We start from the raw sequence: 24,568 nt of genomic DNA, 5'->3' as shown, positions 1-24,568 counted from the left end.
ATACAACGGGAAAAAGACAGTCTCTTCAACAAATGGTGCCAGGAAAACTGGACAGCTACATGCAAAAGAATGAAACTAGACCACTTTCTTTCATCATACACAAGAATAAACTCAAAATGGATTACAGAACTAAATACAAGACCTGAAACATAAAATCCTTGAACAGAGCATAAACAGTAATCTCTCTAAGATGGGATGTAGCAACATTTTTCTAGATAGGTCTCTTGGGGCAAAGGAAATAATAGCAAAAATAAACTGTTGGGACTACATCAATATAAAAAGCTACTGCACAGCGAAGGAAACAATCTACAAAACTAAAAGACAACCTAATGAATGGAAGGATTCCAAATTCCAAGATAATGATTCCAAATTCCAATACTGGAAGGGTTATTAGCTCAAGAGCATCATTTAAATGGAGAATATCACCTAGAAAATACCTTTGGGCAAAAACCAACAACAGTGTTTGTCTCTAGGAAGGAAACTGGGTGGTAAGGAACAAGTGTAGAAGATTTCCTTTTCATGCAGAATAAATTTCATATAAAGTACATTATTTAACTATAAAATTTGTATCCTGATTCCAGCTAACCATCACTATTAAGAAATGCAGGCCTCGGCACACCAGATCTGATTTTTCAAAGAAGTTAGAAATGGGAAAATTTAGATTTTTATGTAAAACTCACAAGTTTTAAATTTTTTTTTTTAACGTTTATTTATTTTTTGAGACAGAGAGAGAGCATGAACGGGGGAGGGTCAGAGAGAGAGGGAGACACAGAATCCAAAACAGGTCCCAGGCTCTGAGCTGTCAGCCCAGAGCCCGATGCGGGGCTCGAACTCACGGGCCGTGAGATCATGACCTGAGCCGAAGTCGGACGCTTAACCAACCAAGCCACCCAGGCGCCCCAAAACTCACAAGTTTTAAATGTTGAGTTTATTCAGGATTTAACACACAGGGCAAGCCAAACAAAACACACCTGCAAGCCATATCTGGCTCACAAGCCAAACAGTCTACCATCTCTAATCAAAAATTTGATGTGTGGCTTATGATTCCAAACCTATAAATATAATTTAATGGAGGAAAACTTCAAAAAGCAATCTCAGGCTTGTGGATGAAGCCATGTCCCCTGCTGCCCCACCATCTATTTAGTCACTATTGCTCTCTTAAACTTCCCCTTCTCTTCCTTCTTTGAAAAGGCTGTTAATGCAACTCAAATGCAAAACAAGCCAGATTTTATCAAGGAATCTGTCCATTATCCTAGCATCTGCTCTGTTTAAAAGGTGAGATTTGGGGTCAATTTCAAGTTGCAATTCATCTAGCCAACAAAAGAGAAGTATATGAATTGTTTCTATCTGGGTAGAAATATTACCCCAGCCAACTAGTCAAACAATTGCATGGTGGAAAAGACCTGTAAGTTATTTTTCCCTTATCATCAGGCAGTACAGTGCTGCTCAAAGGATAATACAGTGGCCATGACCACCATAACATTCTGAACCTTCTGGGAACCAATCACAGTTCTGGGGAAAATCTCAAAGTCTCTTAAAGTTCAGCAAAGATTCCATTCATCTTCTGAGACTGAAGCTGAGAGACTCTGTGTGGGTCTAACTATTGGCTGTAAGTTGGATACTGTATCTACTGACTGCCCAGAGGATACCACGGCAAGCAGTGCTCAAACTCAGGACCCCCAGATCGAGTCACGTGCTCTTCCGACTAAGCCAGCCAGGTACCCCAGAACTGATTTCAGTGTTAAAAGTCGTATTAGAGATGTACTATCTTGCCTCTCGGGTGTGCCTACAACTCTCACCTCAGTCTCTTGAGAGTGTCAAAGGATTGGACTCTGGCAGTTCCACCCTTATTCAAGGCTAGCCCCAGTCTGCCCAACAGCAGCTTTAGTTTGCCACCAGCTAGTCCAGTACTGGGCCTGAATGTCTACTCAGTGACCACTGGGGCCTGTCCCAACAGTGAAGACACACAACCCCGGGCAAGGGTGGGAATGGGGTGGTAATCAATAAATAGGACTATAGGACTAAAGGCCTCTTTGCAAGTGTTCCACTCCTGCAGGACACAGGCACACAAGGTTTTCCTTATGTAGCTTGTGGAAATGCTAAGACAGGCCATTTTTCCTAAGAACTTCTGAAGAAGTTAAGGAAATTAAGGAAAATTAACACACACATATTGCCCTATGATCAAGCAAATTAAGGAAAGTTAAGGAAATTAAGATTTGCAATACATTCTAATTGACAAGCAAAGCATAACTATCAGGTTGTGACCGGAGAATTCACGGTAGGGTTTGGTGGCCTAAGAAGATGCATCCAATCATGAAATAAAAGCCAGGCATATTCTCTCTGAACATGGCCAGAACCCAGTCTTCCCTGTCTTACATTTTGAGCTATGGACATTAGAGCCAACTCTCCAATGGCTACAGGCATGGTGTTCTTCAGAAAGGACCAGAGGTGCCTGAAAATCAGTAAGCTATACTCCCTTTAATTATGTACATTGGGCACCTACTATACAACAATCTGCACACATGAACATACAGCAATTTCAGAAGGTCCATTCTCCTCTGATAACTAGCAGACTTATTTAGTGATGTTTGTTCTAAGGGAAAAAAAATCCTAATTAACCACTTCCTTACTTTTCCATAAATCTGAATATCAAGTAGGTTTCAAACACATCAGTCCTCAGTACAGAAAGCTTGCTTTATTCTTACCTCAGCAGCTTGGGTCTCTTGATGCAGCAACGTGAGACCGGTCAAGTCTTCTAAGAAGGAATGTGAAGAATTAAACACCTTCGCTAGGAAATTAAATCCTTCTCGTTCATATTGATCAAGAACCTGTAAAACATTAAATTTTTTTAAAAAGGGTGTTGTAGGATTTAAAAGCGTATTATAAAATTTTCACTTCTACAAGCACCTATCAAGAATGAAACTAAAACTAGAAATTAAATATGAGGATAATAATGTAATCTGGTGGGCAAACATTGGGAGGACTTAGTATTTACCATTTTCCCCTTCTTAAAAAGAATGACAATGTCATCTTCCAATTCAGATGATAATTTTTCTCAAATAAAATGTAAGTTTCATGCAAACTTACTAAAAATTCTAGAAAAGCTATGGTTACCTGATTCTAAATTTCACTTCTTAGGAAAAAAAAATTACTGGCCAGAGAAGAACCAAGAAAAAAATTAAAAGGGATAAAGGAAAAGAGGGACCAATGGATGGGAAATGTGATCTACTGGCTAGCCATATGTTTTTAAATAACAGAATAGTTTAACAAGGTAAAAATAAATTTCACCAGGCATGTCACAATAGAGGATATCCAAATGGCCAATAAACATATGAAAAGTTGCTTAACATTACAAGTGATTAGGGAAACGAAAACTAAAACCACAAGGAATTCCTACTTTAACCCACCAAAATGGCTAAAATTAAAAAGAAGTTACCAAGTACTGGCAAGAATGTAGAACAACCAGGATTTTCACAGGAATGCAAAATGGGAGAGCTACTTTAGAGTCTTAACACTTACATGCCCTATGATCAAGCAATTATATTCCTAGATATATGTACCAATAACAAAATGTATTCAGGTATGCATCAGAAGACCCAAAGTGTCTATAGTAGCACTATTTATGATAGTCCAAACTAGATCCTACTCAAACGTCCATCAATAGTAGAATGAATGAACAAACTGGTGTATTTATGCAATGGAATACCACTTAGCAATGAAAACAATGATATCTACATGCAACAACAGAGATAACTCTCACAAACATAATGTTAAACAAAAGAAGAGGGAAGCAATATGTACTGTATGGTTACATTTATATGTATAAAATTAAAAAAAAAAGAACAGACAGTGGCAATGAGAAAGAATGAAATATGGCCTTTTGTAGCAACGTGGATGGAACTGGAGAGTGTGATGCTAAGTGAAATAAGCCATACAGAGAAAGACAGATACCATATGGTTTCACTCTTATGTGGATCCTGAGAAACTTAACAGAAACCCATGGGGGAGGGGAAGGAAAAAAAAAAAAAAAAAAAAGAGGTTAGAGTGGGAGAGAGCCAAAGCATAAGAGACTGTTAAAAACTGAAAACAAACTGAGGGTTGATGGGGGGTGGGAGGGAGGGGAGGGTGGGAGATGGGTATTGAGGAAGGCACCTTTTGGGATGAGCACTGGGTGTTGTATGGAAACCAATTTGACAATAAATTTCATACATTGGGAAAAAAATTAAAAAAAAATAAAAAAAGAACAGACAAAAAATGAATCTAAGTCAGGAGAGTGGTTACCCACGGAGGAACTATACATAGAAGGGGCACAAGGAATACTATTTGTTTCTTTATCTGGATGTTGGTGTACTTTGTAAAAAGCCATCAAGTACCTTTTTGTATATATATTTTTCTTCAATAATAAGATTAAAGGCCCACAGTCTTGACAGGGGAACAATATGAGTTCTTAGAAGGAAAAAAAAATGATTATCATATTTAAAAATTCAAATATCACAGGAATTGTGAAAATTAGAAAGGAAACAGTAAAGCTGAATATCTCAGAAATTGTGTCAAAACTCAGAGGAAATAAAGAGATGAATGTATCAAAAAGATAGCAGACACTGAAGAGAAATCCGAGAAATCAATTACACATGAATAGAAAGGCTGGAAAAGCAGTAATACTAGAAACAGAAAAATGGGGGGGGGGGAGAATAGATATATACCAATCATTATATTTTCACTACCCTAAAAATCCCCTGTGCTCTGCCTAGTCATCTCCCACCCACCCCAGCCTAACAACCACTGACCCTTTTACTGTTTCCATAATGGTGCCTTTTCCAGACTGTCATACAGTTTGTGGCCCTTTCAAATGGGCTTCTTTCACTTAGTCACATGCATTTAAGGTTCTGCCATGTCTGTGCATGACTCAATAGCTTTTTTTTTTAGTGGTAAGTAATATTCTTTTGTTGTATGTACCACAGTTTGTTTATCCATTCACCCACTGAAAGACATGTTGGTTGCTTCTAAGCTTTGGCAGTTGTGAACAAAGCTGCCATAATTAATTAATTAATTAGTTAATTAATTAAGTTTACAAATTCATCCATTCAGAAATAAAAATGTATACACTCTTCGATCCAGCAATTCCACTTCAAAGACCTTTCACACAGATACAGTTGTCCATGGGCAAAAAAAAAAAAAAAAAAAAAGAGATCACCGTGTAATGATGCTCACTGAAACACTGCAGCAACAAAAGATGAGAAGCAATGACTCTAATAGGGGGCTGATTAACAAAATTATGGTGTATTTACAAGCAAGGGCATAGTCTAGATCCATTAAAAGAATGGAGTAGCTCTAGAGTATTGATATAAACCTATTTCCAAGACATATGGATATATTAAAAGCAATGTACAGACCAAGCATCTAGTATTAATATTTTTGAAATAAAGGTAGAGGAGGAAAGAGGAAGAAAGGGAAATGTGACCTGTGTGTATGGTTGTTCATGCATATAAGATCTCTGGAAGAATACACACATACAACTGGCATCAAGTAGTTGCCCCTGTAAATTCTTTTATACCGCTTGAATTTTTAAAACCAGGGGCATGCGTGACTTATTTAAATAATAGTAAAATCTCTATTTCCCCCCTAATGCTGGAGGAAGGTCGTGCAAGAGGAAGAAAAACTCTAAAGCCTGATGAAGTTGGAGCAAAGAGGGGAGCCCTCCTTCAGCCACAGGAAGTAAAGCAGCTGTAGTGGTGAGTTAGGAGAGTAGGGAACTGGGGGCTGACAAGTTCTGGAGTCTGACAGGAGGCAGCACGGTCATCTGCTGCCAGAGAAGGGGATGAGGTGGACCACAGAGCTTGAGGAGGGTGGTGATGGTCTTGCACAGCTGCGTGGGGAATGTGAGAAAGGAAGTGGAGGCCCCTGCTCAGGACAGAAAATAGAAGTTTGGGGGGAAAATGTGGTTAAGGACCTATGTAAGCTTGAGGACAGGATAAAGGTACCACAGACGTCAAGGAAATCAAGGGGCTGCTGAATACCTATGAAAGAAGCCAAGGAAGGTTAACCTAAGACCTGCAGGGAAGAGGTACAGAGGGATTACGGAGGAGCAAGGGGTGACCAGAATGCCTCAAGGCACACAAAGCTGAGCCTTTGGCTGATTAGCTCCAGTAAATTAATCTGACCACCCTATGCCTGGATAAAAAGGCACTTGGTAACTGAATCCCTCAGGAATAAAGAGATTGCTTATAAACCAGAATTTTATCTTAGGAAAAATGCATGAAAATTAAGTGATCTTTTTCAAAATGATAAATACTGTGGTGCTTAGTGATCACTTATTTCTAAACGAATAAGCTCACCAACTAGGTATTTTGTGCCAGGTGTGCAGTAAGGTAAAAGAAGAACAGGTTGGAAAAATGGACAAAAACTTTGAAAAAAAACCCTGGAATAATTCCAGAGACGATACTATGTTGGACCTTAATTAACCTTTCAGATTTCAAGCCCATGTTTCCACAGATAATTCGCAGTGCTACAAATCTGAAAAGCAGAAAAACTAACAGCAAGAGCAGTAGGAGTGAAAGCCTCCCCCATAATCAGGATGTACAGAAAGTTAAATGCTGAAACGTTATTCATAGCTCTGGCTTCAAAAATATGTGGAAAAACTTAATCCTCCAGGGGCATATTTAATCATGCAAGGGTTTTCTAGTATTCCCTTTATGTGCTGGGAAGTTAATCTGTGTTACGAGTATAAGCAGCTTATAAAAGGTACAAGGATATTTTCCCCTAAAAACAATTTGACCTTCTTAAAGGGATTTGAAAATGTGTTTTAAATTACCCCCACCCCCAAAAAGACACCATCACAATGAATTTGAGCACTGCAACAAACTACATAAAGCATATTTCACCTTCTAAGTAAGAATACAGGGTCCTGAGAAGTGTTCACATTACATTTTGATAGGTTATAAATACTGTAAAGGTGCTGGGGGAGTTTGCTAAATAGAGAAATAAGAAAGACTTTTTAAATATACAGATATGGATCCTTTCCTGATAAACATGATTATCCTCACCTAACTGTTTTACAGGCCAGGTTAGCTTTACTGGTGACATGCAGACAACTGGACAAAGATGGTAGAATCTTTTTTTAAAAATTCATTTATTTATTTATTTTGAGATAGAGAGCACGAGTGGGGAGGGGCAGAGAGAGGGGGGAGAGAAATCCTAAGCAGGCTCTGTGCTATCAGCACAGGGCCCAATGCGGGGCTCGAACTCACGAACTGTGAGATCATAACCTGAGCTGAAATCAAGAGTCAGATGCTTCATCAACTGAGCCTCCCAGGCACCCCAAAGATGGTAGGATCTCCTCTTAAGACATGGTTTTAGGAGTATCTGTTCTCTCGCTGAGATTTTCTGTCAACTCTTTACTAGACCAAACCCATACCCCCTAGCTAGGCACTTAAGTTTCTCCAGAACACTCCAATTTGGGACAACTCTCTAGAGAATGCCTTTCATAGGGTCTAAGATCTGACAGCACCATGCAACGATTTACATTTCATGAGAAGAAGAGATTCATGGCTTACAACTCTTGTCTATTCTTAAATAAGGATATGAGGAACTAAGTACCTGACCCCCCAAAAATAGCTTATGTATTTTTTTTAGCTTATGTGTTTTCATGCAGTGTCTGCAAATCACTTATTTAAAGTCTCTGTTGTTTAGAAACTATACTTACTCTAAAAGATTTTAAAATATACATGTGTCCTGGGTGCCTGAGTGGCTCAGTCAGTTGAGCGTCTGACTTGGGCTCAGGTCATGATCTCACAGTTCGTGGGTTCAAGCCCCGCATCTGGCTCTGTGCTGACAGCTCAGAGCCTGGAGTCTGCTTTGGATTCTGTCTCTATCTTTCTCCCTCTCTCTTAAAAATAAATAATTGTTAAAAAAAAAAAAAAAAAGAATATACATGTGTCCTGATTTCTCAAATACTCAGGGAAAGCTAGCCCAATATTCCAGACAGGGTAATAAAAGAGTATGGCTGGGAGCCACCAAGACTTTTAATTCCCATCCTATGAGAATCCATAAAAGAAGGGTCAAAACACTCCCATCTGAGGGTCAGTCACCCAGTAGTCTGCAGAGGCTTTGCTCCAAGTTGAGGGCAAAACCTTCTGTTTTCCAGTTCTGGTGCTAAGAGGGCCCTTCCAGCGCAGAGAAGCCTCACTTTAGATAATGAGCTGGAAGCATCACTAAATAAGACCAGGAAACCGCCTCATCAGTTTCTGTCTCTTGATGTCTGGGATTCCTGTCAAAATAATAAAAAAGAACCAAAGAAGAGGGAAAAAAAGTTCCGGTTTCAGCAGACCTTAAAGCTACTGTCCCACCCTCACTGCTCCCAGCTCCTTTCTGGTTCCCTCTTGGTGCTACCCACTGAGAGTGACCTCCTGTCTTCCCCATCAAGGGAGATCTTTCACTTCCATCAAAATTCAGCTCAAGTACTAGCTCCTGCAGCAAGTCTTGCCTGATCAATTCCACTCTCTAGGATCTTTTCTTCCCTTTTATATTCTGACCTCACTCTCCAGGACACACTAAGTTGCCAAAGGGATTGAAGGAAATGCTCTGTTTCACTATCCCTGGTAATCAAGAGTTGATGGCATTTCCAACTATTGGCCACATGTTCAGTAACTTTGTTTCTGTTTCTATATATGTCAGTGATATAGAGCAAATGACGGATGAGAAACAGCTTCATATGGAAACATGTAGCTATCAATCTAACTAAATTTGCTGCTGTTAACTTCCTCTTCCTCTATTGGACACAGGCAGGATTTAGAAGGCCAAACTTCAAAAAAAGAAAGATCTGAGTTCAAGATATGTAATTGTATTACTAGAATACCAAAAATATAGAACAAGTCTCTATCTCTTTCCTTAAAGTCACTGTATAGTGTACAATCTTAGGCATCCAAATGCAAAATGGGTACAACTATAATTTAGAGGATGTGGGAGAGTTCAGGTCAAAACAGCAAATAGTATCAACATCGAGATAACCGATTATGGAATAGAAGTCCCAACACTTTACTATTTTAATTAAACTTGTTATGGTATAACACATAACTGCATTTAAAAAATCAAATATTACAGGGACGCCTGGGTGGCTCAGTCAGTTAAGCAGCCGACTCTTGATTTTTGGCTCAGGTCATAATCTCACATTTCTTGAGTTCAAGCCCCACATCGGGCTCTGCATTGATAGTAAGGAGGCTGCTTGGGATTCTCTCTCTCTCCCTCTCTCTGTTACTCCCCCACCTGTGTGTGCTCTCTCTCTCTCTCTCTCTCTCTCTCTCTCTCTCAAAATAAATAAATAAACTAAAAAAAAAAAAATCAAATACTGGAACACTTGAGTGGCTCAGTCATTTGAGCGTCTGACTCTTGATTTCAGCTCAGGTCACAATCCCAGGGTTGTGGGATCAATCCCCGCATTGGGCTCTGCACTAAGCATGGAGCCTGTTTAAGCTTAAGATTCTTTCTTTCTCTCTGCCTTTCTCCCCCACTCGTGCTCTCTAACATTAAAAAAAAAAATTATAAAACCAAATATTATATTTTGGGTTTTTTTTCCACATACCAAAATCACAATTCTGCTCGAGTCAACTGGGCAGAAGAAACTAATAACTGGGAATTAACACATAACTGGGAGTAATTTGGAAACACTGGGCAAAACACTTCACCTTTTTGAGCCTGTTTGCTCATCTCTAAAATGGGGATGCCACTCCATGCCTGTTTCCCTACGCACTGAGATACAAAAAGGATTTCATGATGCCAATTACTGACAGAGAATGCTTTATGAAGAGAAACAGAAATGTTACGCATTTATTACTTTAACAATGTCATTATTGCCAAATAAGACTTGATAAATATAGAAAATATGTGACAGGAAGACACACAGAGATGTCATTGATGATAGCAGAGTAAGGACCTCTATAAATCCTCTCTTCCAGAAGAGAAAAGAGAACCGTGACAAAGTCTGGGAAGTCTTTATTCAAGAAAACATCTGAATCTCTGTAAAAACAATGGGCTTTGAGGCTTTTAACATGCTCCATTCCCATCCCCATTCCCCCTCCAGCTCCACTGTAGCCTTGAAGCCTGTAGCCTTCAGAATCAGTGAAAACCAGCCTGGCAGCCACTGGAGGGGGTAGACTGGGGCTGAAGCTCCTTCAAATTTTTTTTTTTACAGAAAATGGCCACCTGTTTGGCGGTTCCCAAGGGCATCCTGCCTGCATGTTGTTTTTATTTGACCTGACTCAGAACTCATGCTTTGTGAAAGCCTTTCTCCCAGGGCTAGTTGTTGAAAAGTATCAGGAACAACTGTTTAACATCCTGATCTCCTGAGATGGTGGATAAGAGGTGCTGCAACAGTAAGCTAACCAAAGAGCTTAAGACAAAAATCTGGGGAATACCGTAAGAGACTTTGAAAAGCTCCAACGTATTTTTGGGAATCTAGAAGACCGTGCCCAGGCACAGAGTGAGGTATATGCCTGAAGTTGTGCACATGCTCAGGAAAGATCTGAGAAGGCCCTAAGCTCTCACCTCTAGCTGGCCCTGAGTATTTGTGCAAGCAGGAGATGAGAGGTAAGGCAAAGCTCTTAACTGCCTGGCTCAGCAGTGAAGGCACTCCCCAATACATACACAGAGCACCTCAGCAAAGACTGATTTAGCAGTTCCAGGAGGTTAAGAAAAATCTCTCTCTAATCACTAGATGACCACCAAGCTAACCAAGGAGAAACTTCATGGTCACACAGGACAAAGAACACCAACTTAATGAAAGCAGTTCAGAAAAGTAACTAACAAACCACAGCAGCAGCAAAGAACAACAATAAACCATGGCAGGGGAGAGAATCTGATTTCCAGAGTTAACATATTGTATTATTTAACATGTCTAATTCTCAACAAAAATTACTGGATATGCAAAGAAACCAGACAGTATGTCCCATACACAGAAACCAAAACAAATCAAAAACATTCAACAGAAATCATTCCTGAGGAACTTACTAAACGAAGACTTTAAAACTGCTATTTTAAGTAAATTCAAAGAACTGAAATAAACCATGTCTAAGTATCTAAAAATAAGCATGAAAATGATGCCTCACCTAAATAGAGAATATCAAGAGGGAGAAATTATAAAGAAGAGCCAAAGAGAGGGCACCTGGTGGCTCAGTCGGTTGAGTGTCCGACATCGGCTCAGGTCATGATCTCACAGATCGTGAGTTTGAGCCCCGCGTCGGGCACTGTGCTGACAGCTCAGAGCCTGGAGCCTGCTTCGGATTCTGTGTCTCCCTCTCTCTCTGCCCCTAACCCACTCGCATTCTGTCTCTGTCTCTCTCAAAAATAAATAAACACTACAAAAATTTTTTTAATTAAAAAAAAAAGAGCCGAAGAGAAATTCTGGAGTTGAAAAACACAACTGAAAAATTCACTAGAGAGACTGAAATCAGTTTCAGGCATGGTAAAGAAAGAATCAGTGAATTTGAAGATAGGTTAATTGAAAGTATCCAGAGGCACCTTGTGGCTCAGTAAGTTAAACATCCAAATCTTGGTTTCAGCTCAGGTCATCATTGTACAGTTCGTGGGACTGAGCCCCGCATTGTGCTCTGCATTCTCAGCACGGAGCCTGCCTGGGATTCTCTCTCTCCCTTTCTCTCTGTCCCTCCCTCCCTCTCTATTTCAAACTAAATAAACTTTTTAAAAAGAAAGTATCCAGTCTGAGGAACAAAGAAAAATGAACAAAACCTCAGAGACCCATATGACATCATCAAGAATACAAACATGTGCCTAAAAGGAGTTCCAGAAGAGAAGGGCAGAAAGAATATTTGAGGAAATAATGGCAAAAAACTTCCCAAATTTGATAAAAAACAGTAATCTACATATCGAAGAATGTATAAACCATGGAAGAATATGTAAATGTAAGTCACCTCCAAGTAGCATAAACTCAAAGAAATCCATATCTAGACACATCATAAACTGTCAAAAGACAAAGAGATGACCTTGCAAATCCAAGAGAGAAATAACCTATCATGTAAAGAGGATCATTAATAGCCAATTTCTCATCAGATCTAAAGGAATCAAAAGTAATGGGATGAAACATTCAAAGTGTTGAAAGCATAGGACTGTCAACCAAAAATTCCATGTCCAGCAAAACTAACCTTCAAAAGTGAAGGAGAAATTAACACATTCCCAGATAAACAAAAACAAGATAAACAAAACACATTCCCAGAAAAACAAAATTCATCACCAGCAAACCTGCCCTGTAAGAAATGCTAAAGTGAGTACTTCAGATTGAAATGAGAGGTCACTAAATAGTAACTCAGATCCACAAGAGGAAATAAAGAACACAGGTAAAGGAAACTACATAGACAAATATAAAGGACAACAAATGCATTTTTCTTTGTAATTATTTTTTTCTTGTATGTGATTTAAAATACAAATAATGCAGGGGCGCCTGGGTGGCTCAGTCAAATGTCTGACTTTGGCTCAGGTCACAATCTCACAGTTTGTGAGTTCGAGCCCCACGTCAGGCTCTGTGCTGACAGCTCACAGCCTGGAGACTGCTTTGGATTCTGTGTCTCCCTCTCTCTCTCTCTGCCCCTCCCTTTGCTCACACTCTGTCTCTCTCACTTTCTCAAAAATAAATAAATGTTAAAAAAATTTTTTTAAACACAAATGCATAAAAAAATAAAATACAAATGCAAAAAGCAGTAATTATACATCTGTGTTGTCATATAAAGTATAAAGATTTAATCTGTGTGATAGTAAGCCCAAAGGAAGGGGAGGCAAACCAAGGTACAATGGAGCAAAGTTTTTATCTATTATTCAAATTAAGGTGATGTTAAACCAAAACACATGGTTATAAGTTAGTATTTTAATTGTAATCTCTGGAGCAGCCACTGAAAGAATAACTAAAAAAAAGTGTGTATGTATATGAGAGAGAGAGAGAAAGAGAGAACATGGGAATTAAAATGGCACATTAGAAAAGATCTATTTTGGGGTGCCTGGTCCGTTAAGTGTTTGACCCCTGATTGCAGCTCAGTTCTTGATCTCAGGGTTGTGAGTTCAAGCCCTTGTATTGGGCTTCATGCTGGGCTTGGAGCATACTTAAAAAGAAAAAAAAGTAAAATGTCTATTTAACACAAAAAAAGGTGGAATACAGAAAAATAGAGGAATTCAGAAAGAAAGAAAAAAAAGGCATAAGACACATAAAAACCAAAAATCAAAATTGCAGACATAAATTCGATTTCATCAGTAATTACATTAAATGTAAATGAATTAAACCCGCCAACTAAAAGGCAGACACGGCAGAATGGATGGATAAAACAAAAAACATCATGCAACTATATGCTGTCTATAAGAGATTCATTTTAGATGCAAAGACATGAATAGGTTGAAAGTAAAACAATAGAAAAAATATTCCACACAGTTTCAATTATGCACTATAAATAAGTTTTGAAGATATAATGTACAGTATGGTGATGACAGTTAATAATACCATATTGCATACCTGAAATTTTCTAAGAGGATAGATCTTATATTAAACTTCTCAACACACACACACACACACACTCACACACTGGCAACTATGTATAGGTGATGGATATGTTAACTAGCTTAGTTGTGGTAATCATTTCAACACATACACACACAGCAAGTCATACACCTTAAATATGTACAATTTTTATATGTTAATAATATCTCAAAAAAGGTGTTTAAAAAAGAACCCAAAAGACCGTTAACTGGAGAGACTATACTAACATCAAACAAAAGACACTTTAAGACAAAAATTGTTACTGGCAACAAAGAAGGGCATAAAATATGATAAAAGGGTCAATATATTGAGAAGATACAATAATTAAAATCTTATGTTATCTATCAACACAGCCCAAAAATACATTATGCAAAAAACAGACAGAATTGAAGGTAAAAATACACAATTAAACAGTAATAGAGACTTCAATACTGCACTTTCAATAATGGATATAACTAGAAAGATCACCAAACAAACAGAAGACTTGAACATTATATACCAACTAAATCTGATTAGCATCTACAGAACACTACATCCAGTAACAGCAGAAAATATATTCTCACAAAGGCTCATGGAACATTCTCCAGGATACACCATGTGTTAACACCATAAAACATGACTCAATAAGTAAAATAAGGTGAAATCATAAAATTATGTTCTCTGATCACAATGGAATGAAATTGGGTATCAATAACAAAAGAAATTTGGGAAACTCACAGATACATGGATATTAAACAACACACCCTTAAAGAAATGGATCAAATAAGAAATCACAAGGGAAATTAAAAAATACTTTGAGATGAATGAAAATTAAAAAAAAATAAGACACGTAACATACCAAAAGTTGTAAGATGCACTGAATGCAGTGCTCAGAGGGAAATTTATAGCTATAAATGCCGATATTAAAGAAGACTGATTTCAAATCAATAACCTAACTTTCCAACCTAAGAACAAAACAAAAAAGCAATGTAAACACAAAGCAAGCATAAAGAAAAAAATACAAATAATTGAGAAGAAATAAAATCTTTTCAGAAGACAAACAAAATTGACAAAACTTTTATCCAGACTGACCAAATATTGAAGGGAGATGATTTAAATTACCATATCATCAATGAGAGAGGGGATATTACTGTCAATCTTACAGAAATAAAAATTATATGGAAATACTGTAAACAACTGTTGCCAATACATTAGATAATCTAGATAAAAATGGAAAATTTTTGACAAAGTCACTAAGTACTGAAATGACTAAAAAAAAAAAATGAAAATCCTAATAGACTCACGAAAACTGAAGAGACTGAATTACTAATCACAAACTTCCCACAAAGAAAAGCTCAGAAGTAGAGGGATTTGCTGATAAATTTTACCAGACATTTAAAGAATTAACCAATCTTTCACAAATACCCCTGAACAACAGAAAAGGAAGAAACATGCCTCAACTCATTTTGAGACCAGAGTTATCCTAAAAAAATTTTTTTCTAACGTTTATTTATTTTTGAGAAGAGAGAGACAGAGCATGAGTGGGGGAGGAGAAAGAAAGAGAGAGACACAGAATCTGAAACAGGCTCTAGGCTCTGATCTGTCAGAACAGAGCCCAACGTGGGGCTCGAACTCACGGACTGCGAGATCATGACCTGAGCTGAAGTCGGACGCTTAACCGACTGAGCCATCCAGGAGCCCCCTAAAAATTTTTAATGAGTATTTATTTTTGAGAGAGCCAGAGACAGAGAGAGGGAAACAAAGAATCCAAAGCAGGCTCTAGACTCCAAGCGTCAGCACAGAGCCTGAAGTGGGGCTCAAACCCATGAACTGTGAGATCATGACCTGAGCCAAAATGAACCACCTAGGTGCCCCCAGACCAGTATCATCTTGATACAGAACCAGACAGAGACATCACAATTAAAACCAAAGACCGATGTCCCTTATGAATATAAATGCAAGCATCTTTAACAAAATATTAGCAAACTGGGGTGCCTAGCTGGCTCAGTCAGAAAAGCATGCGACTCTTGATCTTGATTGTGACTTTGAGCCCCACATTGGGTGTGGGGACTACTTACATAAATAAAGCTTAAAAAAATGTTTTTTAATTAGCAAACTGAATCTCCAGAAACATATAAAAAGGATTATAGGGTATGAAAAAGTGAGATTTATCCCTGGAAAGCAAGCCTGGTTTAACATGTGAAAATCAATGTAATTCATATTAATAAAGAACAAAAACCACACCATCATCTAAATAGACACAGAAAAAGCATTTAACAAAATCCAACACCCTTTTATATAAATAATAAGCTTGTAATGGAGAATTTCCTCAACTTCCTAAAGGGCATTAATAAGCATCAATATTATACTTAATTGTGAGAGATTGAAAGCTTTCCCACTAACATCAGGAAAAGACAAAGATTCCCACTTTTGCCACTTCTATTCAACACTGTATTGTAAGTTCTAGTCATGGTAATAGGCAAGAAAAAGAAATAAAAGCATCTGTCTAGATTGGATCTGGACTGGAAAGGAAGAAGTAATACTCTATTTTCAGAAGACATGACTTTGTACATGGAAAAGCATAAGGAATCCATAAACACTCTTAGAGCAAATAAGTACATCAAGCACTCCTCCTCTTGAAGAGTTCATTCTACTCTGGTAGGATACAAGAGCCATATACAAAAATCAATTTTATTTCTATACACCAGCCATGAATTATTCAAAGAAGAAATTAAGAAAACAACGCCACTGATAACAGCATCAAAGGAATAAAATATCTAGGAATAAACTTAATAAAATAAGTGCAATACATGTATGCTGAAAACTACATTGCAAAAAGTTCTTAATACAAAGATATCCCAAGTTCACCGATTACAAGACGTAATGTTGGTAAGATGGCAATATACCCTAAATTAATCTAATGTTCAGTGTGATCCAGCTGGCTTTTAGTAGATGGGGACAGATCAGGATCTGACCCTAAAATTCATATGGAAACCTAAGGGACCTAGAATAGCCAAAATAATCTTGAAAAACGAACAAAGTTGGAGATCTCACATTCCATGATTTCAAAACTTACTAGAAAGATACAATAATCAATACTTGATGGTACCAGCAGAAGGACAGACATATAAATCAATGGAATAGAGTCCAAAACTAAACCCTTCCATTTGTGCCAAGAACAACAAGATAACAGGGGTAGGAAAAATACTTTTTAACAAATAGTACTGGAAAAATTAAGTATCCACTACATGGAAAAGAATAAAGTTAAACCCTTACCACATACAATATACAAAAATTAACTGAAAATGGATTATTGATCCAAAGGTAAGCGCTATAACAATTACACTCATAGAAGAAATCACTAAATCCTTATGAGCTTGGGTCGGAAAAGAGTTAGATGTGGCAAGAAAATTATATTCAACCCACCTATGCCCTCCCCAAATTAGGATGTCATTAATATTAAAACATATTGTGCTTCAAAGGATACATCAAGAAAGTATCTGCAAATTACATATCTGATGAGGGTTTGATATAAAGAACTCTTATGACATCTCAATTAAAAGGCATAAATAACTTTTTTTTTAATAGACAAAGGGAGTGAATAGACATGTCCCCCCAAAAAGATAAACCAATGTCCAACAAGCACATGAATAGATACTCAACATCACTGGTCATTAGGGAAATGCAAATCAAAACCACACTGAAATATACCACTTCACACCCAGTAATATAGTTACAATAAAAAAGAGAAAATAACAAATGTTGACAAGAAGATGGAGAACAAAATCCTCCCACACTAATGGGAATTTAAAATGGTACAGCTGTTGTGGAAAACAGTTTGGCAGTTTTATAAAATGTTAAACAGAGTTACCATATGACCCAATAATTATACTCCTAGGTATACAGCCAGGAGAACTGAGAACATATGTTCACGCAAAAGCTTACACACAAATGTTTGTAGCAGCATTGTTCATAGGCGCTCCAAATGGAAACAACCCAAATATTCATCAGTTGATGAATGGATAAAAAAAATGTGGTATATCCATATAATGGAATATTTTTTAGCCTTAAAAAGAAATGAAGTGCTGACACATGCTACATTATGGATGAACCTTGAAAGCATTATGCTAAACGAAAGAGGCTCTTTGCAAAAGGCTACATGTATGGTTCCATTTATATGAGATGTCCAGGATAGGAAAATCAATAGAGAAAGATAGTAGATAAGTGCTTGCCAGAGTGTAGAGGAGGCTGAAAATGGGTGGAATGACTACTAATGGGTACTGGGATTATGAGGTTGGTTTGGGGGTGATGAAAATACTCTGTAGTTAGTGTGATGGTTGCACAAACTTGTGAATATACTTAAAAACCAAAGAACTGTATACTTTAAATCAAAGTGGTGAATTTTATAATATGTGAATTGTGTTTAATAATAATAAAAAATATTTATAATGAGCTGTTAGTATGAGGATCCAGCGTAAGGTATCTGTAAAGCAGCTTGAGTAATTAAAAACACTATCTGAAGTGAGGGATGGAGGGGTGGATTGATGGACAGATGGACAGATGCACTTAACCTCTCCCTTACCAATCTGTGGACTACTTCTTAAAAATATGTCGTTTCCAATTAGAGTTGTTTGGAACTAAGTAAGTACCAAGTCTGGTTTATCATCTTAAAAGATCAATAATACTTCTGAAGATTCTTGTAAAGATCAAGAAACATATATAAATGAGGAGAAAGAGATGAAAAAGGAAGCTGTCCTTAGAAGGTTTCACAACCTTAAAGAGGATCCCTTTTGTACTGCTGGTGGGAATGCAAACTGGTGCAGCCACTCTGGAAAACAGTATGGAGGTTCCTCAAAAAACTAAAAATAGTACTACCCTACCACCCAGCAATTGCACTACTAGGCATTTACCCAAGGGATACAGGTGTGCTGTTTCGAAGGGATACATGCACCCTCATGTTTATAGCAGCACTATCGACAATAGCCAAAGTATGGAAAGAGCCCAAGTGCCCATCGACAGATGAATGGATAAAGAAGTGGTATATATGTGTATATATATACATGTATACACACACACACACACACACACACACACACACACACACACACAATGGAGTATTACTCGGCAATCAAAAAGAATGAAATCTTGCCATTTGCAACTACGTGGATGGAACTGGAGAGTATTATGCTAAGTGAAATTAGTCAGTCAGAGAAAGACAAATACCCTATGACTTCACTCATATGAGGACTTTAAGAGACAAAACAGATGAACACAAGGGAAGGGAAGCAAAAATAATATAAAAACAGGGAGGGGGACAAAAACCTAAGAGACTCTTAAATACACAGAACAAACTGAGGGTTACTGGAGGGGTTGTGGGAGGGGGCATGGGCTAAATGGTAAGGGGCATTAAGGAATCTACTGCTGAAATCATTGTTGCACTATATCTAAATTAAAAAAAAAAAGGTTTCACAACCTTCAAGTTTTGGGGAGTGGTAAAAGATCAAAGAACTACTGCAGACCCTTTGTGGAAAAGCTAATTTGCCCAACCTCCCTGCCTCCAAAAAAAAAAAAAAAAAGCTAACCTGCCACAAACAACTTTCTCTAAATCTAAATCTAAAATAGCTCTCTTTTTATCTCTAACATAAAAGCAATATAAGGTTGTCTCAAATAATTCGACTTTACAAATTTGAATTGCTTAATGACCATGATATTATAATGATCAAAATATTTATAAATGGATGCTCTAACCAACTAATCTATTTTTTAGACTTACACTATTGCATAGTGTAAATCTGAGGAGGGCTTATTTTAAATACAGACAGAAGTCAACAATGAGGCAAACTGGAGAAATGAAAACAAAAAGCCACTCTAAGAATAATTATAGCCCAAGCCATTCAATACATTCATTTGAGTATTTATAGAGCCTGCTCTAGATTACAGGCATCTTGGGGAAATTCTGTATGTTTCTGTATAAAAAATACCATCTTTTATTTTTTCCCAGTTTGTTGTTGTGGTAGTGGGTGGTGGTGGTGGTAAACTAAACAAAAACTTTACTATCTTAAATATTAAAAAAAAAATTTTATGTTTATTTATGTAGTTTGAGAGAGACAGAGTGAGCAGGGGAGGGGCAGAGAGAGGGAGTGAGAAAGAACCCCAAGCAGAGTCTGTGCTGACAGCGTGGAGTCTGATGCGTGAGCTTGAACTCATGAACCATGAACCTGAGCCAAAACCAAGATTGGACACTTAACTGAGCCACCCAGGTGCCCCATCCTAAATATTTTGAAGTGTGTAGTTCAGTGGCATTAAGTACATAAACAATGTTGCACAACCATCACCACCACCATCCATCTCCAGAATTCTTGTCATCTTGCAAAACTGAAACTCTACACCCATTAAACACTAACTCACCATTCTCCTCCAGCCCCTGGTAATCATTCTACTTCCCGTCTCTGTGAATCTGACTACCCTAAGTACCTTATGTAAGTGGAGTCATGCATTGTTTGTCTTTTTGTGACTGACTTAGCACAACGTCCTCAAGATTCCTCTGTGTTGTAGAGTATATGAGAACTTCCTTCCCTTTGGAGGTTGAATAATATTCCATTATATGTACAGACCACATTCTGTTTATTGATTTTTCTCTAGATGGACACGGGTGTTTCCATGTTTTAGCTATCGTGAATAATGTTGCTACGAACAGAAGCGTACAGGGGTACTAACTTTTGTCAAGGAGACAACCAAATATCTACCATAATGTACAATGCATGCAGAATTATTTTTACACTTGTGAGATTCATTCTTTGGTCTCAGGCTTGCTTATACACTAACGCTTTGTTGTTTGTTTTTATTTTATCGTTTCATTTCTATTTACAAAAGCAAGTTAGGGAAAAGGAATTGGACTATCTTACCTACCCGAGTATTAATTAACACTAAAATGTAAAAGGAAGACTTTTCACCCCAACTAAATGCAAGTAACTCACAGAGAAAAAAAAACCCTAAAAAAAATATGTAAGTTAAATGTCTATCTAGGTACAAGTTGTGTTTCTTAAGTAACCTCTCATCCTTCATTATCTAAACAGAAGGAATCAGACAAGAACTATCCCCACCTCTCTATATTCTCATCTGAACACAGAGCTGAAATGCCCAGCATCTTAAAAAATATAATTGCTGTTGATAATCCCGTTGTCTTACTACCTTCTCCCCAGTACCCTTAACAGTAAAAAAAAAAAAAAAAAAAAAAAAAAAAAAAAAAAAAAAAAATCCTTGAAAAATGTATCTATTTCATCATATGAATGGGGGATAAGGAAAGCAAAGAAAGTATACAAATCTTTAATATAAAATGAAATTTTTAGGGCTATAACTTTTCCTGCTCATTTTTAACCCAAATCATATTTTTTCTTGACTACAACAAACTGAAGATATTCTTTGAAGGATCATTTGGAGGATGCCAAAACATTAACAAATTATACTTGAAACATTAATATAACAAAGTACAGCTTTCTAAAGTCGTTCTTCAAAATAAGTCACAAAGCACAAAAACTAATGAGCCAAGGTTCTCAGACCAGAGCATACATCAGAATCCCCCAAGGGCATGTTAAAACAGAAAGCTGAGCCACATCCCCAGTTTCTCATTAATTAAGTCTAGGGTGGGGTCAAAAATTTTGCATTTCTAGCTAGTTCCCAAAAGACAGGATGCTGGGGGTCTTAGGACCACGCTTTGAAAACAGCCCCCTTTATTTAAGCGGGACACCTTCTCTTACACTCAACCCATGAAGAAGCATGTATGTTTCCTTAACTTTAAAAACTCATCTTTAGCTGTTCCTCCTAGAAGAAATAAATTACTGTGTGATATTACTGTTTATTTAGCAGTTTTAGTCAAACACTTTGATAAATTCTGTATGGTAAAAAAAGTTTTTAGTTCCCCTGCACAGAGAGCCAGCTCTCCTTAAGAAAATTATTATCCCAGGTGACTTTTGTAATGTGTGAATTTTGGTTCAGTGAGTTTCCTTTAATTTTGGAGCTGAGAATTACACAAGCACACATTTGGCAGGCAACGTCCACTGAGAAAAACTAGGCATTTGATTATATTATTTTATACATTATTCTCTATCTCCATCTGTACGGCCCTTGATGTCACTGCCATAAACTAATAGTGCTTGCCTGGAAATATCCCAGACACAGGTTTGATTTGATTCATGGCATATCTGGGGGAAAACATATTCTTGAATTAACACTTAAAAATCAAATGCTTTGACTTTAAAATTCAAATTTCCATTTACTCTTAAAACAAACAAACAACAGAAGGTCTGGCAACATTACTCTGAAATTTCCACAAGTCGGTGATCCATCGGAGTTGGGCTCAAGCTGCCCCTCAGAGAGAACCTGAGCTCCAGCGGCCATTGTTCCCCATTTGTTTCCTGTCCTTTTGAAACTAGTTTGCTCCCCTTGTGTGTTTACCAGCCTGCTTTGTAAGCTTGTGTGTTTGGGTGCCTAACATAACAGGGAACACATGGGAGAGGCTCAATTTCAAAAAATATAAATACACTGGCTTACATTAACTACGGTGTAGGTAAGTTCCTTTGGACTCAGCCCCTTATGGCCTAAGTTACTGGGTTGTGTGATCTACCAGTAGGCTGCCTCTACTCTTGTGTTAGAAACCTTCAGGCTAGGATGAGCATTCTCTTAAAAAGCAGTTTGTCGGGTTGAGACCCTTTTGTGTACGGCTAAAATTAATGTAAATGTAAATTTACATTTGTAAATGTAAATATAAATTTACAATGTAAATTATGGGTGAGAATGAGCAGCAGAATGCTTATTCATTATTTGAACCTTTTTGTTGTGAAATAATACAGATATAAAACATTACAGCTTAAAAAACTGCAGAGTGAGCCCCTATATTACTATCAAGAACAGGAGGGGCACCTGGGTGGCTTGGTCAGTTGAGCATCTGACTTTTGATTTCGGCTCAGGTCCTGATCCCAGGGTCATGGGATCAAGCCCCAAGTCGGGTTCCACACTGAGCGTGAAGCCTGCTTAAGATTCATTCTCTTTCTCTCTCTCTCTCTGTCTCTCTCTCCCTCTGCCCCTCTCCACTTGTGGTCTCACCCTCTTTCTAAAATAATTTGAAAAAATGTTAAAAAAAAAAAGTTCTTTAAAAAAGTAAATACAATAAAAATTCAATACTCTGTTCTTAAGATACACGTTAATTGTGTTTTCTGTGCCCTCTTGGTTGGCCTCACCAGAGGTTTCCCAATTTTATACATGCTTCTACACTCCTGGCTTTGTTCATCTTCTTTCTATTCTTTTTAGTTTCTGTCTTCTGTTTGTTTGTATTTGTTATGCTTTTTTTGACTTCTTAAGATAAATATTTGCTCATTAATTTTAGGCCTTTTTTTTCTTTTAAGGATACCCATTTTTCTATTAGGTACTCCTTTATCTGCACCCTATACATTTTTACAAGAAATACTTATTCATTTAAAATATTTCTTAATTTCCATTCTATCTTCTTTAATTCATAACTTTTTTAGGCCTATATACTTGAATTTCCAAATAAAGACATGGAGATGATTTTCTAGTCTGTCTCTGATTTCTAGCATAATTACATTGGGATAAAAGTATACATTCTGTATAGTTTCAATCTTTGAAATTTGTGGGACTTGCTCAGTGATCCAGTCTATGGTAAATTCTTGTAAAACATTGTGTTGTGTGCTTGACAAGAATGTGCTTCACACTTTGGTGCAGTGTGTTCACCAGAATAGATTTCTTAATCATGTTGATCAGATTTTTTAACAACCATCACTAACTTTTTTTTGTATGCTTCTGTGAGATAACAGAAAAAATATTATATTGGTCTCTGCCCCCAGTCCCCAGAATAGAGCTCCTGAAACCATTGTAATTTACTCAGTGATAAGAGCATTCTTATCTTCTCTTTTAAATTTCCCATTGTTCTACCTCTCCATGCTTCACCTTGAACAGTTTCTTCTAACCTATGCTTTCAGTTTATAGATTTGCTCTTTGCTGTGTCTAACTGCCTATAAACCCATTCACTTTGTTTTTGTATTTTAGTTGTAGAATTTATTTGATTTTTTTTTTTTTAATGTACAAAGCCACATTTTAGAACTTTCAGTCCCTGCTGAAACTCAAGTTTGGCTTTTCTTTCTTTCAATCCTATAACTGGTATTTTATCATCTGCTTCTGGTAAGTCCAATACCTAGAGTCTCTGTGTGTCTATTTCTGTTGCATGTTGCTTCTGCTGGTTCATATGCTTGGTGTCTTCTTTCTTTGTGTGCCTGGTTACCTCTGATTGTGGCTGGATACTGTAATGGAAAAATTATTTGCAGAAGTAATTTGAGGATTAGGATCATGATATCCTCCTCTACTAAAGATATCATTTCTTTCGACCTGGCACCTATGGGCATTAGCTACAGGCATTCATCTTAATCCAAGTAAACCTTAAAGTTTGTGGGCCACTCAGATAATATGAAACAGAGCTGCAGCCAGTCTGAGAGTTGGTTCACTTCCAATTACCATTACTCCTAAGTGTATCTCTTAGGGGTGTCCAACTCAAAGGGGGAAGTGGCTTACCAGGTTTCCTAAGCTTGACAAGACCCAGACTATAATTTTTAACCCTGAAAGGACACCAAAGGCGAGCTCAGGCTCTCAGCTTCCTTTTCCTGATCAGCAAATGCCCTTAAGACAAAGGTGGCCCCAGTGTTAGGCTCACTCCTCTGTGTCACACTCTCTCCCAAATCTCAACTCAATAATTCCTCACAATTTATTAGTTCTTCAATGTTTAAGAACATTACAAAGGAATGATTTATCTACTTTCTTTAGATGATTTCAGTAAAAGAACTGGTTTGAATTATATGGCTTACCACAAGTTAAACTACTAATCTCCCAACATTCTTTTATGTATCATATCTTTAGCACACGGCCTTACCTTGCCCACACCTGCCCCAAAGTGAAAGTGCTATTGGATTCCTTGAGGAATCATGATCGCTCTCCTCAGTAGCAATTTACTCTTACAGTGCAGAGGAACTATAAAGAACAAAAGTTCAAGTTACA

The 24,568-nt window shown here is 37.5% G+C and overlaps 1 protein-coding gene across 4 annotated transcripts in view; it reads right to left on the bottom strand.

Annotated features, from left to right (window-relative positions):
* Positions 1-24,568, bottom strand: part of ATG7 (autophagy related 7) — a 342,261-nt gene that overhangs the window by 128,571 nt on the left and 189,122 nt on the right. For all 4 annotated transcript variants that reach the window (XM_078442745.1, XM_078442743.1, XM_078442744.1 and 1 more), the window contains one exon: positions 2,706-2,828. In XM_078442745.1, coding sequence (XP_078298871.1) covers positions 2,706-2,828 — 123 coding nt within the window. The remainder of the gene's footprint in view (positions 1-2,705; positions 2,829-24,568) is intronic.

Source organism: Panthera onca, chromosome A2 (assembly GCF_046562875.1).
Source record: "Panthera onca isolate mPanOnc1 chromosome A2, mPanOnc1 haplotype 2, whole genome shotgun sequence".
NCBI classification, from domain to species: Eukaryota; Metazoa; Chordata; class Mammalia; order Carnivora; family Felidae; genus Panthera; species Panthera onca.
Note: the sequence above shows the minus strand (reverse complement) of the source record. Positions and strands in the feature narration are given on the sequence as shown.